A 17145-nucleotide genomic window follows, 5' to 3' on the forward strand; every position below is an offset into this window, starting at 1 on the left:
GGTGCCAGGGATCATTTACACAGCAATAGCTTTATTTTCTGCAGTTTATCCTCTTTGCCCTTCATTGAGATTCTTAATAGCAAACTGGAGGCTGTTTCTGGTATCAGGTTTGTTAATACTATCAGTTGTCCAGGGGTGTGGAATTTAATAAAATATCTACTTGTCCACGGGACAGGTTGCTTCTCAAATCTACTTGTCCTGTAAAAAGATCTACTTGTCCCTTTGGTGCCATGTAGTGTGGCGCCAAATTATGGCAGCAATCTCATTATGTAGGAGCTCTGATAATAGCCTCTCTGATTATGCCAGGGCTACTACCATAGTAGGGCTTGAATACTTGCAATTTCAATCACTACTGTAGCAATTTCCTTATTTTTCCACATTTGTACAGATCTGCATACTGGGGCTGGAGGAAGCAGTAAGCAATAGTTCCAGGGCTGGAATGCCTTTGAGTCTGCATACCTACTAACCTGCATGTTTTAAAGATCTTCACCAGCTTCTCTCTAATATTTTCCCATAATAAGAAAGGTTGGACATTTACTCCTGACAATGGCAGAATTAGAACTTCTTCCAGGGTTGGGAAGAAAGTGGCTGGAGGGAAAATTAACTTGCAAATGCTCAATAGATTTTCACATGAGCAAATCTACACATGCGTATTTACCCATGCTAAAATACAGTTCACAAATATTTTATAGGGGTACGACATATACCATGGGTGCACTTTTGTGACTTTCTTTAAGAATTTGGGGCCACATGTAGGTAGGTTCAGATTTGCGACCCGCAAATTGCGAGTCGCAAATCCGAATGTAGGATGGTGTCCCTGACACAATCTGTGATTCGCAAGGGCTTCGCAAATGCACACCTCATGAATAATCATGAGGTGGGTCGCAATTTGAGACCCCCTTGCGAATGGCGGCCTCACAGGGATGGTGGCCTGCTGGAGACAGCAGACCACCATGTCTGTGACTGCTTTTCAATAAAGCAGTTTTATTTTTTTTGTAATGCAGCCCGTTTTCCTTAAAGGAAAACGAGATGCATTAAAAAAACGAAAAATTAAACATTTTCGTTTTATTTTTTCAGAGCAGGCAGTGGTCCTGCGGACCACTGCCTGCTCTGAAAAAATGTTTACAGTGACATTCACAATGGGAAAGGGGTCCCAGGGGGACCCCTTCCCTTTTGTGAAAGTGTTAGCACCCTTTTGAAATGGGTGCAAACTGCGATTGGTTTGCGCCCGCGTTCGCAAAACAATCCTACATTGCACTGCGAGTCGCAATTAGGAAGGGAACACCCCTTCCTAATTGCGAGTCGCAAACTCGTTTTGCGATTCGGTAACCAGGTTACCGAATCGCAAAGCTGGGTTTGTGCATCGCAATGTGCTTTTTGCACGTCGCAAACAGCGAAAGTCGCTGTTTGCGACATGCAAAAAGCTACCTACATGTCGGTCTTGGTCCCTAATTAGGTCTGGTGTTAAAGACATTTTGTTTTTATTAAACTTCTATTTCTCTCTCTTTCGGCTGGCTTCACTGTGAGTGATCGCATTCTTCTCTTCCACAAGGAGCATATTGGCACACAAAGTAGTTTTGTTCAGTGTCAGGAACTACAGTGGCAATCAGTGACGTAACGAAACTGGAGGGTGCCCCTTTGCAAAGAACATGGAGGAGCCCCCTCTCCAGACTCACTCAGGGCAGGTGCTGTGCTGAAGGGGCCCCCTGGAGGGCAGCTGCGGGGCCTTTGTTATGCCACTGGTGGCAACGTGTGCTTTTAGAGTTCAAAAATGTTTTTTTTTTTTTTTTGCCAGTGTTTGTTACAATGTTGAGGGCCTGGTAGCTCCCACAACAATAAAGTGTTACAAAAGCCATGTCAAAACAAGACACGCATTGATGAAACTAAAAGACTTATAAAAATATGTCAGATCAGTTGGCTTTGTCAGTGTTTGTTTATTTTCATGCTTCCCATAATCGTGTTGAAAATGGTTACACTGATTTTCCATTCGAAATATTTTTGGGAAATACTAGCATGCATCAAAACATTTTACTAAATGACACCTCATTTGCATCTAATCAGAGAGCATTCTGGGAGCATTATACTTAGCCTCATAGCCTAAACTTTTCAAACATGTGTATACACGTTTTTTTTATTTGTACTGGAACCAACGTCAGTAGTGAAGTGTGACCTTAAAACATTTATTTACAGCACTCACCCTAATAATGAAGGTTTTCAAATAATGAACCATAAATAAAAGTTCGAACAGCATTATCTTTTGGAAACACATTACCTCAACTGTAGAGAGTTCCACTCTCTGTAAACAGGCAGCCAAAGGGTTTGTGCTGCAGAGGGTTGGGCGTACTTGTCCCAAGGACAAAGTAAACATAAAAACTTGTTGCCCTTAACCCCAAACAAGATGTCCCTTCCACATCCCTGGTTGTCAAAGTGTGATAGTGTCACTTCTGCCACCCGTGGCATCTTGGTGAATTTATGCACATGACCTCTCCTTCCATTGCCCTACTGACTGAAACATTCTCTTCACCTGGGCTTTTTTTCTGTACAAACAGCATCCAGGTCAAAACAGTTTAATCAAGTTAAAATCAACTCATAATTGCAAATTACATTCCTACCACAGACACAACTCAGCCAGTCTTCCAATTCTACTAAATCCACACTGCAAACTATACATTTGTTTCACTACAACATGTATTCTAAAATATAACTAGCAGGATGGCTACATGAGCTTAATTCCTGCAACTGACAAATATGTTATTCTGAAAGTCACAGGTTTGAAACCCGCAGTGCAAACACACCTTTCAGACAACAGTGATTTTGGAAGCACTAATATCATTACCTGGTATTTACAGTTAGAAACAACAGTAGTTTGGAATAACGCACAAGACAGAAACGAGGTATCATAATTAATCTATGACCAAATGCATGCCAGTCCTATAAATATTCAAAATATCTGCCTATGCACTTTTTCTGCCAGCATTATGTTTGAAAATCTTTAGATGTATGAAATACGTAGGTATGCAGGGCCCTTTGAAATCTGCAATACAGCGCCACAACAAAACATTGAGTGGATTGTTAACCTCAAAGTAAATGAGACAATGTGTCCCAAACAGCATCTTAAAACAGTCAATAAGAAAATACTGACTCCAAAAAGGGAACTCAAGATTAGAATTTAGGAAAACCATGAACATGTATTACAAAATTTAAAGTACAATGCAGAAAACAGTATTTTCAGATGCAGCAATAAACTCATTGAATTAAACTGAATTGATTTACCATGTAGGCTATCCAATGCAGAATAATACAAGAATGGTAAAAAATCAGATAAATGCTAAGTCTCAAATTTGCAGCAAAATTAGTAAGAATTCAGACAACATCTCTAGAGCCTCATGAAAGATCTCGGACTCAACCCCAGTTTCACTGTTTAAATGTTGTTTTCTCGCACAGAAACTATTAAGAACTGGAAAAATAGCATGGTGTGATCATTGCTCCAACAAATCATAATTTTACTATTGAAAACATCACATAACCCTATCACCTTTGCACTAACTCACAACGTGATTATTGATTTGGCCCTTCTGACCCAATGCCATCAGCGATCTTAAAACAAATTAGTTACATAAACAACAGTGAAGCATTGTGAATGAATGCAATGCAGCATGCAAGCGGAAAGAAGTTGGATTATGTTGCAAAAGCTTTTTATTCTAGCAGGCTAAAGATCAGTGTCACTCAGATCAAACAACCTACATTGTTGTGCGTCATGCGAGAAATATAAACACAGAGTGAACATAGTAGGATGGCGTCCATTTTGAACAAGATGGCATTAAGGCCTCACTGAGGCTTAGGCCAGAAACACACACTTTAATACATTGTAATGATTTTGTTTCAGATACATTGGCTCCATGTCAGTATACACATGAATTGAGGTGCAGAACGACTAATATTAATGTACATTTAAGTTTAAACGTCTAACACTCCCTCATTCTCAAATCAAAAAATTTAATCTGCTACTTCTGAAGCACTAAATTCAGATTCTAACTCTTTGGCAAATGTTGAATGCAGAATGCATCTGCAATAAAATCTTTTAACGATCACCAACCCTTTTTTCTCTTTTGGTTGTTTCAGGAAGATGAATCAAGCCAGAGGTGTGTTCACTGCCTGGGATCAGGCTGTGCTCCCTGTTCTTTGTGTCACGGAAGCAAGTTTTCCATGTTGGCCAACCGATTTAAGGAGTCATACCGGGCCTTGAGATGCCCGGCCTGCAACGAAAATGGCCTGCAGCCCTGCCAGACATGCACTGTGTAACAGCCGACTTGATTCCTAAATGTAACGTTCAACAACCTTTTCAGCAGACATTGCAATCCTTTGGTCACAAAAAAAAGAGAATTAAATTTGCCTAGAGTGATTAGCGTGGGCTAATTTGCATCTATTATATTTTTGCTATGGCCACGCTCGTCCTTGGATGGGTAGGGCAAGTCATTGGTCCCAAAATGAAGGTTTCAGGAATTCTCAAAATACTCACTCACTCATAAAGCCCACAGCAAAGCAAAAATGTCTCATGGGTTGCTTCAGGGGACACATAGAATATCAGTTCGAGTTGAACTGCCCCTCTTGGGGAAGAGCAAAGCTAATTTCCATTTGAGTGGCCTCTCTCTATAATGGCAAAAATGAGCGAAAAACGATGCGCCGTGGTGGAAATAGTGAATTAGAATGATTCCCAGATACTCTGCGTGAATATTGAAAGCCATGGATAAAATAAGCAAAATATATAGGGCTAAATAATGATGCAACTGTGAATAAATAAATAAATACCAAAAAACTGAAAGCCTTAATGAAGAAAAAGGTGCATTTTCTCTTCGATTAATGAATGGTTTGGTCTAATTTTACTCGCCATGATATAGAAACAGTTAAATCAATGAAAGAAAATGCAATGCTACTCCAAATATTCTGGCATCACTACATTTAACATGCCCAATGAAGCATAGCCAAGCGAAAATTGGTTGTGCATTGATTCCTCCAATTTCTTTTATTAGCTTGTTGTGTTTTTATAGCAAAACCAATTGCTATCTTTATTTTCTAAGCCCAGTTCTCTAATTAACCTGTGTGAAACAATAAAACTTTCTGTTTATAGTTGGCATTTTAAGTATCTACGGAGTGTAAATTCCTGATGGATTGCTAGCCTCTTATGCAGAATAGCTGCTAGTACTGCAAGATTGTTACCGATGCAGAAATACGGGGTGAATAAAGGTACCCATAAGACATGTCTCGCTTAACAAAATGCATTCTTAGTGAAATGTAAATGTTTATCTCTATATGTTTAAGTGACAGAATAATATTTAGTGACAGGATGAGTAAAGATGAGAACACTTTTAATAAAGTTTGGAAAGTTGTCGAGTCCTATATTTTATGAATTGAACAATGGGAAACTATAGGCTTTTCCAGGTACAGCTGTACTGTACCACTGATGCTGTGGGGCTGGCACTGCGTGGTTTAAGGTATTATTTCCTTTTGAGTGACAATATCAATATCTTTACCTTTTATTTAGTGGCAAGCTTCTTAGCAAACTTGATCGATATATAACAGAGGCACAGCACCATGGGCAAGAGCAATGCAAACTTCCACATCAAAAATAAAAGGTACAGGACGCTTAGCAATGTAAACTGCAGCAACAATGCCAGGTTCTCCCATTTGGACACAGAAAAGATACAATACATTTACTAGCAGTGTACACACACACACACACACACACACACACTCACACACGTACACACACACCAACAGATTAGGTTTAGCACTTGCCTCTCCCTTGCAAGCTTCCTTCAATACACAGCACATTAGGGGCACAAACAACCAAAGTACATTTCCTTTCTCATTCTCTTCCTCTTTCATATACACACAGCACCGCAGAAAGTTAGGGTGACCAGATAGTCCGTAATTTTGGCCCTACGTCCATTGTCCATGACTATTTCCTCAGTGGACACCATTTGTCCGTAATTCTGAGCGTTTAGGGTAACAGCCAATGATTTGGCACATTTCCCAATGAATTCTCGCTCAGGACGTTGTGGGAGAGCGCACAAAGCTACCTAGGATTGGCTTAAAAGTCAGCCAATCCTAGTGCCCGCTTCTCCCACTGCAGGGCTGTTCTCATTGGCCCTGGTGCTAGGGCCAATGAGAATAGCTTTTAAGGAGCTCAGCCATCTTCTTCAGGAAGTGTGGCACATGCCTTCCGTCTTTTGCAGACTTTCAGCTTGTGTCCCCATTCTGCACTGACTCCTACATCTGAGCACGATGTCTCAAGAAGAACCGGACCTGTCCTGCAGACCACCAAGTCAGTCTCCATTACCCCAGGACCCCTGCAATCTCAACTTCAGTTGAGGATAAGTACTTCAACTGAAATGTACTTTAGTTTTACATGTGCATGAGTGTAGCCAGGCATTGGCATTTTTGGATAGAAAACAGTGTTCTGGTTTGGATGTTATCTTCCTTAATGATCAGCAATTCTCTGTTTTGTTAGGATTAGTCTGTCTTTTACTTCCTCACCAAATTGCAAAGTATCTTTGTTATTTCGTATGTTGGCTGAGAGGTATTTCCAAATTTGTGTGCTTGCATGGAGGATATTCTTCCACCAATAGATTGTTTCCTTATAGGGAAACAACCCGAGTCAGGGTGCCAATCGTAAACAGAGTGGACTATTCTGGGATTATAGTTGGAGTTTAATTTGTAGGTATCACAGATCTTTTTTCTAGATGGCTCTGTGGATGTGGCAGGTGTCCTGAAAGCAGCACATTTGTCTCTAAGCAGCCAGAAACTGGTGTTACTTGTTTGCTTGGGTGGGGGTTGAGGTCTTGCTGCAAGATTTTGGATCCTCTCAAAACAAGTAGAAGAAACCTAGCAGCACCCACGTACGTGTTCACATATTCCACCTGCACATTGAGGTTTAAATTGATACTGCCTGAATGCTTTAAAATATGTGTATAATTCACTTAGTGAACCTGATGTTAATGGGTATTAAGGCAGTTTCCTGACCATATTTTTTTTTGTTTTGTTTTTAGCATGTGGGTTGCCTAAAAATATCAGTTTGGCTCATTATTTTCAAATGAGATTTGGAATCCAACTATACCTTGGGGGGCATAAGCTTGGCCCTTCTGCAGTTCCATGGTCATTGCCAAGGATTGTTATAATTAAGCCTCAATACAATACAACCATTAGTACTCACAAGACCTGAATTGGTGTTCAGGATTTGGAAAGGAGTGCTCCTAGGTGTATTGTGTGTGTGCTTGAATGTGAGGGGGTGGGGCATTCCCCTGGGGCTTTCCATGCAAGGTGGAGGTCCTGCTGAAATATGGAAGGCCATCACACTTTACTTTTTCATTTCATTGGAAATTACTATAAAATATGGAACTCTTTCCTTTTAATAGAAAGTGAAGGGAAGGCCTAGATATGTTGCATATATCATTGCGCTCATGTCTGGGTGTTTTTATACCTGCAGCATCCTTCTTGCACCTAATAATTCCTTGGATTAATATAATCATTGCACAAATATGTGCAATTGATAAGGGCATTTCCCTACAGGCAGGTGTCTCCTACCACGGATAGGAGGGTGCTCTTTAGAGTGTGAGCTAGGTGCATGTATGGTCCAATACCTTCCTTGTCTCAAGCCTAGGTTATTTTGAGGCATCTTCCTGTAGTTCAAGGAGTAGATCAGTAATTGAATTCAGTGTTGCTTTAGAGACTCTTTCCACCTTTTGGCTGCTCGTACTTTCCTCTTCAGTTCTAGACCTGTCGTTTGTACAGCCCGATGCATAGTCTCTCCAGTGGCCTTCTGCAGCCTTGGAGTACTCAGGGCTGCTTCTGGTTTGTCCAGTCCTAACAGTAGGACCAGTGTGGCAAGTCAGTATTTTTTCCATTGCAATTTTCTCGAGCCCAGATCGGTTGGCCTTGTTCCTGTTATTCTCAAAAATATACTTTTGGTAGGCTTTTTGTTGAGCAGTGTCTTTCTTGTAGCCTCCTCCTAACCTGTGGTACTTTGGGCTGCTCCTCGCCACACATTGTGGTCATGGTAGGATTATGGTACCAGTGCAATCACTTCTGTAGCCTCCTCTTACCCCTTGGTATTGTGGGCTGCTGCTCTTTAACATTTCTTGGCCTTGCAGGTTTATAGACCAGTACAGTATAACTTCCTTCAGCCTCAGAGTACTCTAAGCTGCTCCTTTTTAACACATCTTAGCCAGACAGGTTTACACTGCAGTACAGTGTCTCCACTGAGGCCGCCTCCAACCCCACGTCACTGGACTGCACCTTGTTAACACATTTTAGCGTGGAAGATCTATGGTCCAGTACAGTGTCACTCCTTTGGCCACCTCTCACCCGTAGTACTTTGGGCTACTCTGTGCTCTCTCTTCTATTGGCCGTCGCAGGACTGTGGTTCAGTTTAATATTACTCCTGTAGCCACCTGCAGGCCAATGGTACTATTGAATGCTCCTCAACACCTCTTGGATGCCAGTTCTCTGGTCCAATTCAGTATAACTCCCATAGCCAAACCTCCTACAGCCCCATAGTTCTTTGGGTAGCTTCTGTCCCCGTTTCATGACCAAGTCAGGTCTGTGTTACAGTTTACTCTCATTCCTATAGCCGCCTCCAGCACCCTGGTATTATGGGCTGCTCCTTGTTAACCACTGTGGGCCTGGCAGGTCTGTGGCACAGCACAGTATAACTCCCTTTGCCTCTTCTATCCCTAGGGCTCGTCAGTCGATTTGTTTGTTTATGTTGGCAGTGGGCTGGCCTTGACATTTTTCACACTTTAGTGAATCATTTTTAGCTGAGGCACTTAATGAAGTTACACGACATATGGGAAAGTTGCAGTGCAGGCTTCCAGTTATCATAGCTGTCATGTTCAGCCCTCATACAGCAAAGGCTGTAGTCTCAGCAGGCCTGTGGGCTTAGTTTGCACTACATGAAAACAGGCAAACAAAAAAATGAATAAATAAAATATTCCTTGCAGTGTACCAGAGCAAGTGTAGCCCCTAGGCATGTTCTTTCAAGTCATGTGATGTGCTCAAGAGAGGAAAGATATAATTTCTGAGAATATGCTGTATACCTTGTCACTTCAACTAGTACTTACCCTCGCAGAAGTTGAGATTGCAGGGCTCCCAAATTTTCACTGGCCAGTACCTCATTCCTAATCACACATGTAACTAGTATACTAAGAAAGAGTGCCCTGGCACTAGATACATAAGGTGGTACCTTTCATTCACTGTAATAATAATTGATTTCTACCCAAATGAACCTTTTTTGCAACATAAGGACAATGACAGAATGGGGAAAAAATCATAACTCTCTAATCTATACACTGCTGTATGCATGCAGTTCTTTGATGACAGCTAATAGCTTGCTGTTCAATATTGGGATTGTTTTAACTTGTACACTGCAAGTAACAAAAGGATCTCTCTGACAAAAGTAGTAACCCTCTAACCTATTATACACACTTTGTGCATGGTACACGTTCTTTGCAACAGGCAGGCATATTAACCCTCTGCGTAATGTAATCTTCTGTGCTACTTTAAACTCCAACTACAGAAAACTCTGATCTCTCTCAAGGCAGAGCATTAATTACCAGCGGTATCTTGACATATTTATTTTTGCCTGAAAATTGCTGATGTAAGGAACACTGCAGCAGGTGCTTTTAAAACAATAGTATACCTGCAAACACGGTGCCCCCACCTGAAGTCAGCACCCGGAGCAGGGACACAGGTTGTACCACCCTAATCCCTAGAGCCGGCCCTGACTTGCAAGACCTGCCAAGCTGCGATCCCTGTGATCCATCCCAATGCATCCTCCTCAACTGGTGCTAACGGCCAGTCCAAATCAGAGACAATGGAGAAAGCAGGGGTGAAAAAACACCCGCATGAGTGAAATAAAGAGACAGGCAGTGTAGGATGGTTTAAGAAAGATACATGAGGTGGCATTATTCTGACGCAGTCTTTGTATGTGGTAAGTGTGGACTCATAAGTTAAACCTTTTTGGGTGACTGCATTCATGTTTTACAACATTAAGCACTGATCTGGTCCCCTTTATGCAGGGACTCATTGCTGTGAGTATTTTCCTGTCCTTTTAAAGGTCCAAAGTCTGGCAGTGATTTGGAGACACATACAGAAGTTTAACTGAGCTCTAAGAGGGATAAGAATTTATCCTAGTCACCAATCAACTTTGGTTTGCTTACATGATGTTTTTCTTTTATTATATTGGTACTATCCTTTGCATCTATACCTGGTAGCATTCAGCACAGCTTGGAGTTAGTTTTAATAAATAGATCTTCTGGTCATCCAGTACATTTGCAGTATGTTTATGTGTTTGCCACTCTTAAGGTTTACTTTGCATTGGCTGTGTTAGCCTTCACCATTCCATGAAGGGTGCTGTCACCTTTCCATGATCATCGGCCTGCTTTTTTTCTCAAGTGTGTCAGTCTTTAGCAATTGCTCTGTGTCTGTTGTCTGATCAGTTGCATGGAGCTCCCTTCTTGGATTCTACTGTCTGCCACCTTTATCCAGATCCTCTTCCGATGTGTCAAGTACCATGTTTTACCTACTGCTATCACCTTTAGGTGAGCCAGGATCATCCGCATGTATCTTACGTCTTTTTCTTGAAGTGCTCTTTTGATGGCATTAAAGCTTCTGCTTTGTGTTTTGCACTGTTAACGTAAAATGCTGCTCTTTCATTGCTTCCTATGCCACCAGTTTTATGTTGCCTCATATGGTTGGTGAGGTGACTTGGCTGATGTCCAGAGGTTTAGTCTGTCTAGTATGCTGTCTCATTGTTGACTGTGGGGCTTATTTATGAGGAATTGGCGTAGGTCAACGCCGCAAGTCTTCTTCCGCCCAGTCCTACGCCAATGTGAAAGGGCAGGAATGCACTGTATTTATGCAACATGGTGCATTCATGTCCTTTCCTCCTGTGCTGGTGCACTATGGGCTGCCTAGCGCCAATGCAGGCACCCTTGCGCCCTGGTGCAAGGGTGTCTGCTTTGCATGCAGTATTGTTTTTGTGCAGGAAAGAGCACCACAAAAAACAAGGAGAAAGAAAAATAGATACATATTTCCTGGAACCGCCTGCTATGGGAAGGCGGAAGGTTTCGGTGCTTCCCCAAGTTTGCATGATTAAGTAAATCTGGGGCAGCATCAAAACCCATGGGTGTTGTGAGGGAAAACCCACTGCTTTGGCTATGGAATGCCTCCCTGGCACAGAATAAGGCAACGGAACCTATCTATGGAGCCATTCAAAACCACCCAAAATTGGCTTTGCAATGCCTCATAAATATGTCACTCTGACGACTTTTATGGGTAGGCTGCTCCTTGATATTCCATATGTACAAAGTCTTTGTCAGGTTATTTCACAGTATGTTTTGAGTTGGCCCATGACACAGTATATTTTCATAAGTCGACTGAACTTTGGAATAGCTTGGAGTGTTTGGGGGTTATTTAGGAGACTTGTGCATGTGTGCACTTACATGCAATGCACTTGCATAGGCAGTGTGTAAATTGGCCTAGATGGGTTTGAGATGGAGATGTGTATTTGAGGCTAACATGATTTATATTAGGGCAACCTCTGGGTAGGTTGGTGTACCATAATATTTTTGTTACAAATATTAGATACTGAAGGGAGGTTTTTAAGCCCATCAGTGTTTGGGAGAGATTCATGAAGGAGCATGTGAATTAATGGTTTATAGGATAAGCAGACTCTGGCTGGTGTACTTAATTTACTGAGTCACAATGTAGGACATGTGTATCAATCATGGTAATGCTGCCTTTGGCCCGGCATTCACCCTTCCTACGTCAGCAAATTGGGTACAAAATGTTCCTCTTTGTCAGAATCAATGAGATAATGAGCAACAGAACACCATGTATCTCCTCTACAGCAATACCCACTAGAACACCCTAGACGTGTCAACTTCCCTCCCTTTCATAACCTGCATAGTAACAAGTACACAAAGTCTAGCAAACTATGACATATGCATCCCGGCCTTATGAGGTTCAGTCGAAAAGGTGAATGGGCAATAAAGATGACTTTACATTTTGTTTTCAGCTTGTCACAAGTGCTATGTGTTCAAGAATAGAGGCTGAATGTCAAGCCGTGTCTTCTGACAAATTTCTGCTTATCCCTTTAAAATGTAGATTGGTGTTTAAAAAATTCTGTCCACAATAATACCATAACGCTCAACCAAACATGTCTGCTTTGGACCATGAACCGTAAACAAAATATCAGATTGGACAACCCAGTGCAAGAACCATAGACATAGACTATGTCATATGAAATACCATAAAAAGACCTGCACGGTTGCTCTTTCCTCAGTAAATACAGTATGCATCTACGTATCAAGCTTGTTGGGTATTTTGAGGAGTACTTTCAGAAAAAAAACACAATGTCTGATTATGAGTCAGACGAAGGTGCTGCAGAGGCAACATCACATCCGATGTAGAGGGATATTAAAATGCAACATCTACATCGCACATAGACCCCTTGCCAGAGCCACCCACAAAAAAAGCAAAGAAGAGCTTCATGAAGTACAGACCTGAATGCGTAAGTCTTTAGAAGATGTGTACTCGGCCAAGTGCAGCCGCTGTAATAAAGACTTTTCCATTGCCCACGGAGGAGAGCAGGATATCAAAACGCACGAGGCAGGAGCACAACATAAGAAAAATGCCTCAGGCAGGGGGAACATGTCAACAATTTCAGCATACCTGTAACCAAGCTTCCAGGCAGACGTAGCCAAAGTAAGTCATTGCTTGCTTCCTCACATTGCGACTTAGGTTGCCTATGATTCATGTACACCCCTCTTGCTTTGTCACACTCTTTCTAAAACTCCCCATTGATTATGTGAGTTGTCTTCTAATTTTCTCACTTTGTTTATATCAAGAGCATATTATAATTGCTTTCAGGTTAAAAGATGACACCAGTGGAGGCTTTATTTGCATGCTGCTTATACCTTTGTATTTTTATTTATTTTAGGTCACAGCAGCAGAAGTGACCTAGGTGTACCATGCTGTGCAGCAAACCATATCCTACCACTCCCTAGATTGTGGCTTCAAGCTGACCAAAGTATTTTATCCAGACTTTTCCATTGCAATGAAAGAATCCTGTGGTCAGACAAAGGCATCCAGTATAACTCAGAATGTGCTTGCCCTCTATCATTGCAGAAAGCATATGAAGACCTAAAAGATGGTTATTTCTCAGTTTGCAGCGATGCCTCAAACAATGGAAACATTAAACTATATCCACTTTTGTTGTTGCACTTTAATTTCACTTCTGGTGTGACCTACACTCTGCTGGATTTCTTTGAGGATGCAGCTGAGACTGATACGGCAATCGCACTGCAGATCACAACAAAACTAAAAGAGCATGGGATGAAATTGGAGCATGCTGCTGCATACTGTGGAGACAACGCAAGTGTCAACTATGGATGATATCACTCTGTATTTCAGCTTTTGGAGAGAGCAAATGAAGACATTCTGCCTGCAAACTGTCCTGCCCATATCCTACACAACTGTGCTAAACAAGCCATTAATGGACTTCCTATGGATGTAGAATCCTTTATTCTAAATGTCTACAGCCATTTCTCTTATTCAGCTAAGCAAACAGTGGAGTTGAGAGAATTGTTTTCTTTTGTTGACCTAGACCTTTGTTTCGGCATGTTCCACCATGGTGGCTTACTTTGTTCCCAGCCATCGATCGACTACTGAAATGCTGGGCAGCACTAAAATCCTATTTCCTTTCCCTCGGGCAAGAAAAAACACTGAGAGCAATATGGGATTTTCTAGACCTTCATAGTGGGGAGGACCATGTCACAAGGTGAAGCTTACCTTTTTTTTGTTCACGACATTTTGATCATTTTCAATTTGTCTATCCTGCTGCTTAAGAAGGATGAGCTGAGCGCCCCAGGGGTACCAGGCATCTTCAGGATATTGCAAAACAACTTAAAGGACAGGGTGAAGAATCAGTTATTTGGTTTCCGAGTGCACAATTACTTGATGTCCAGTGATTCAGAGCTGAGCGCAAGCATACATAGTGATTTTTCAAACTTTTTGGAGTGCTCCTTAAAGTATTCAGAAAAATGGTTTGATTTTTCAGAGAGCCATTACTTGTTGGCATTAGAACCATGCTGCTTAAGAGAAAATCTCACTTTTCAACAGCTCTGCAAAGCTGCTAATGCTGTTAAACTGACCCGTTATCTGGAACTGCAATACTTATTTAACGAATATAGTATAATTGCTCCTGCTTTGCTAGTTGTGGCAGGCACCAACTTTCCATATGCGCAGAAATGGCTGAATGTTTTGTCAAACATGCCATGCAATGTTCCCAACATAAAAATATCATGTAATTTATACCTGGCTTGCCAAGCAGCAATGCACCTACTGAAATTGAAGTTCACCTGGACACACAAAATAGATGTGATGTTGAGCTTGTGAAGACAGACTTAGCTCCAGGTTTACATGAAACAGTCATGTGCAGACTTTTACCAGTCTCCTCTTAGGAACAAAGACCTTCTGAAGTGTGTTAGTTCTGAGAAAAAGTACAGTTTCAAAAATCAGCACTAAAACTAATATTGCTTCTGTCTGTGAGTCCATGTACTAGCAGTCATATTAAGGGGCCAAATTTCCTGTCACTTACATCAGTGGTCAAATTTTGCATGGCCTGCTGTACTACTTTGTATCCTAATATAAACTTATTTTGACTTGTATTTAGGTTGGCTGTCTATTTACTTACTTATATACTATTGTGTGACCTCCTCTGCGTCTGTAATACTTACCTTTTGTTCCCAATTTTTGTCCTGGATTTTGAACCTTTGTCCAGAATTTGTACACTCACTGTCCTGAATTTACACCCATGCCTGTTGGTCACCCCACAGCAAGTGCAGCAGCAATTCAAGCTTCTCTTACAGACAAAGAACAAACAATAGTGCATGTCTCAATATACACTGTTTAAAGCTTTACAGTAGTACACATTTCAGTGTGTGTGTGTGTGTGATGGTGCATAAATGGATGTGCAGTGGTAAGTGTGATGGTGTATGCTTATGAGTAATTATATGTTGTTCACCATAGGCCTCATATGTCTAGGGTGCTATGAAGCCTCAACTTTACCAGGTCGTGAAGAATTGCATTAAATGGCTATAGAGAACAAACGCATCACCTTGGATGCCTATTCTGTCAGACACATCAAATAATATCGGTATGTTACTGTTGCAAAAGTTGCAAAGAACAAATAAGCCATGGGCAGTGTCATGGAATTTTTACATGCATGGGTGAATTTTAAATCAGCATTACAGTTCATTTGCACATTCATGACTGCTCTTCAATGGCAACACCTAGATGATGGATCACTTGATGTCACCAACCACATCCACAAAGGTTGCTGAGGTATTAAAGGAGGCTTTCACAACTATTACAGAAAGCCTGTATTTGTGAAATGTGATAGGAAGTCCTGTTTGATCTAACATTCATCTATAACATGCAGAATACATTGCACATTGGGAGGTGTGAGAGCCATGCGCTAGGGTAATTCCATGTTAAAGAGGACCAGGCATAATTGTAATTATTCTTGAATAATTTGAGTCATTTCCGTAAATTTGTGTTACTCTTTGATGTAGAGTTACTGATAATGTGATTACGCCTACTCGTGTTACCAGGAATAATTTGGGGGAGAACAATCCTACCAAGAGAGCACATTTAACGACAGTGAGCAGCTGCTTGCGCTCATAATTTGTGTACTACTGCATGTAGCACTATTTCATAATGCAAAATGGATTCCCACATCCATTTTGGATATGAAAGTGCATTTTGCTCTAAGAAAATAGCATTAAATGCCTGTGGTAAACTGGATGAAAATCCTACTCCTGGGGCACATTTCGCGAGTGGCTGCTCACATTTGCTATTCTTGTTCTGTTGCATTTAGCACTATTTCGTAGTGTGAAATGCCTTCTCCTCCCCATTTTGGTTTTGGGGGCATGTTTGCGTTAATAAATACTATTCTTTCGTAATTATGCATAATCTCGCAGATTTTTTAGGTATTTCCGTGGGAAAATGCTACACTGAATAACACAATTTATGCCTGCCTCTAATGTTAATCATTATTAGAAATGGGGTCTCTAGTTGGCAGTGGTTTGTACCCTGTCCAAGTAGGTACGCTCACTTTAGTCAGGGTAAGAGAGTCACACAGCTAAGATAAACCCTGCGCACCCTCTTTGTAGCTTGACATAAGCAGTCAGGCTTTCCTCAGAGGCAATGTGAAAAGTGCTTGTACGCACACACAGTAACACAGTGAAAACACCACAAAAGTACTCCATACCAGTTTAGAAAAATTGCCAATATTTATCTGAGTAAAACAAGACCAGCAGGGGTGTGGAATTTAACAAAATGTCTACTTGTCCATGGTACAGGTTGCTTCATAAATCTAATAGTCATGTAAAATAAATTCTACTTGCCCCTTTGGTGCCATGTGGTGCAGTGACAAATTATGACAGCAATCTCATTATGTAAGAGCTCTTATAATTGAATCCCTTATTATGCCAGGGATATTACTATAGTAGGGCTTGACTACTAGCAATTTCAAGCCCTACTACAGCAATTTCCTTCTTTTGCCATGTATCCGCAGATCTACATACTGGGGTTGGAGGAAGCAGCAAGCAATATTTCCAGGGCTTGAATGCCTTTGAGTCTGTGCAAACCTACTAACTTGCATGTTTTAAGGGTTTTCACCAGCTCGTCGCTAATCTATTCCCATACTGAGAAAGTTTGGAAATTTACTTCTGACAAGGGCAGAAGCAGACATTCTTCCAGGGTTGGGAAAAAAGTGGTTGGAGGGAAAAAGAACTTGTAAACACACAATCTATTTTCACATGAGTAATTCTACACATGCATATTTGCTCATGATAAAATACAGTTCACAAAGATTTTCAAGGAGTACAATTTCCTGGTCTCCTTCTCTAGATTCTTGTGAATTCATTAAAACACCACTAACGCAAAGACATACCCAATGGGTTCACTTTTATGATTTTCTTTAAGAATTGGGCCCCTAAGCAGATGTGGTGTTAACAAAGACATTCTGTTTCTATTAAAATTCTATTTATCTCCCTATCCATCGGCTGGCTTTACTGTGAG

At 41.2% G+C, this 17145-nt stretch overlaps 1 protein-coding gene across 1 annotated transcript in view; it reads left to right on the forward strand.

Moving 5' to 3' along the window:
- GRXCR2 (glutaredoxin and cysteine rich domain containing 2) overlaps positions 1-5348 on the forward strand; it is a 75066-nt gene extending 69718 nt beyond the window's left edge. The window contains exon 4 of the mRNA XM_069202005.1: positions 4123-5348. Within this exon, the coding sequence (XP_069058106.1) occupies positions 4123-4302 (180 nt within the window). The 3' untranslated portion in view covers positions 4303-5348. The remainder of the gene's footprint in view (positions 1-4122) is intronic.
- The last annotated feature ends 11797 nt before the right edge of the window (positions 5349-17145 follow it).

Source organism: Pleurodeles waltl, chromosome 7, assembly GCF_031143425.1.
Source record: "Pleurodeles waltl isolate 20211129_DDA chromosome 7, aPleWal1.hap1.20221129, whole genome shotgun sequence".
Taxonomy (NCBI): domain Eukaryota; kingdom Metazoa; phylum Chordata; class Amphibia; order Caudata; family Salamandridae; genus Pleurodeles; species Pleurodeles waltl.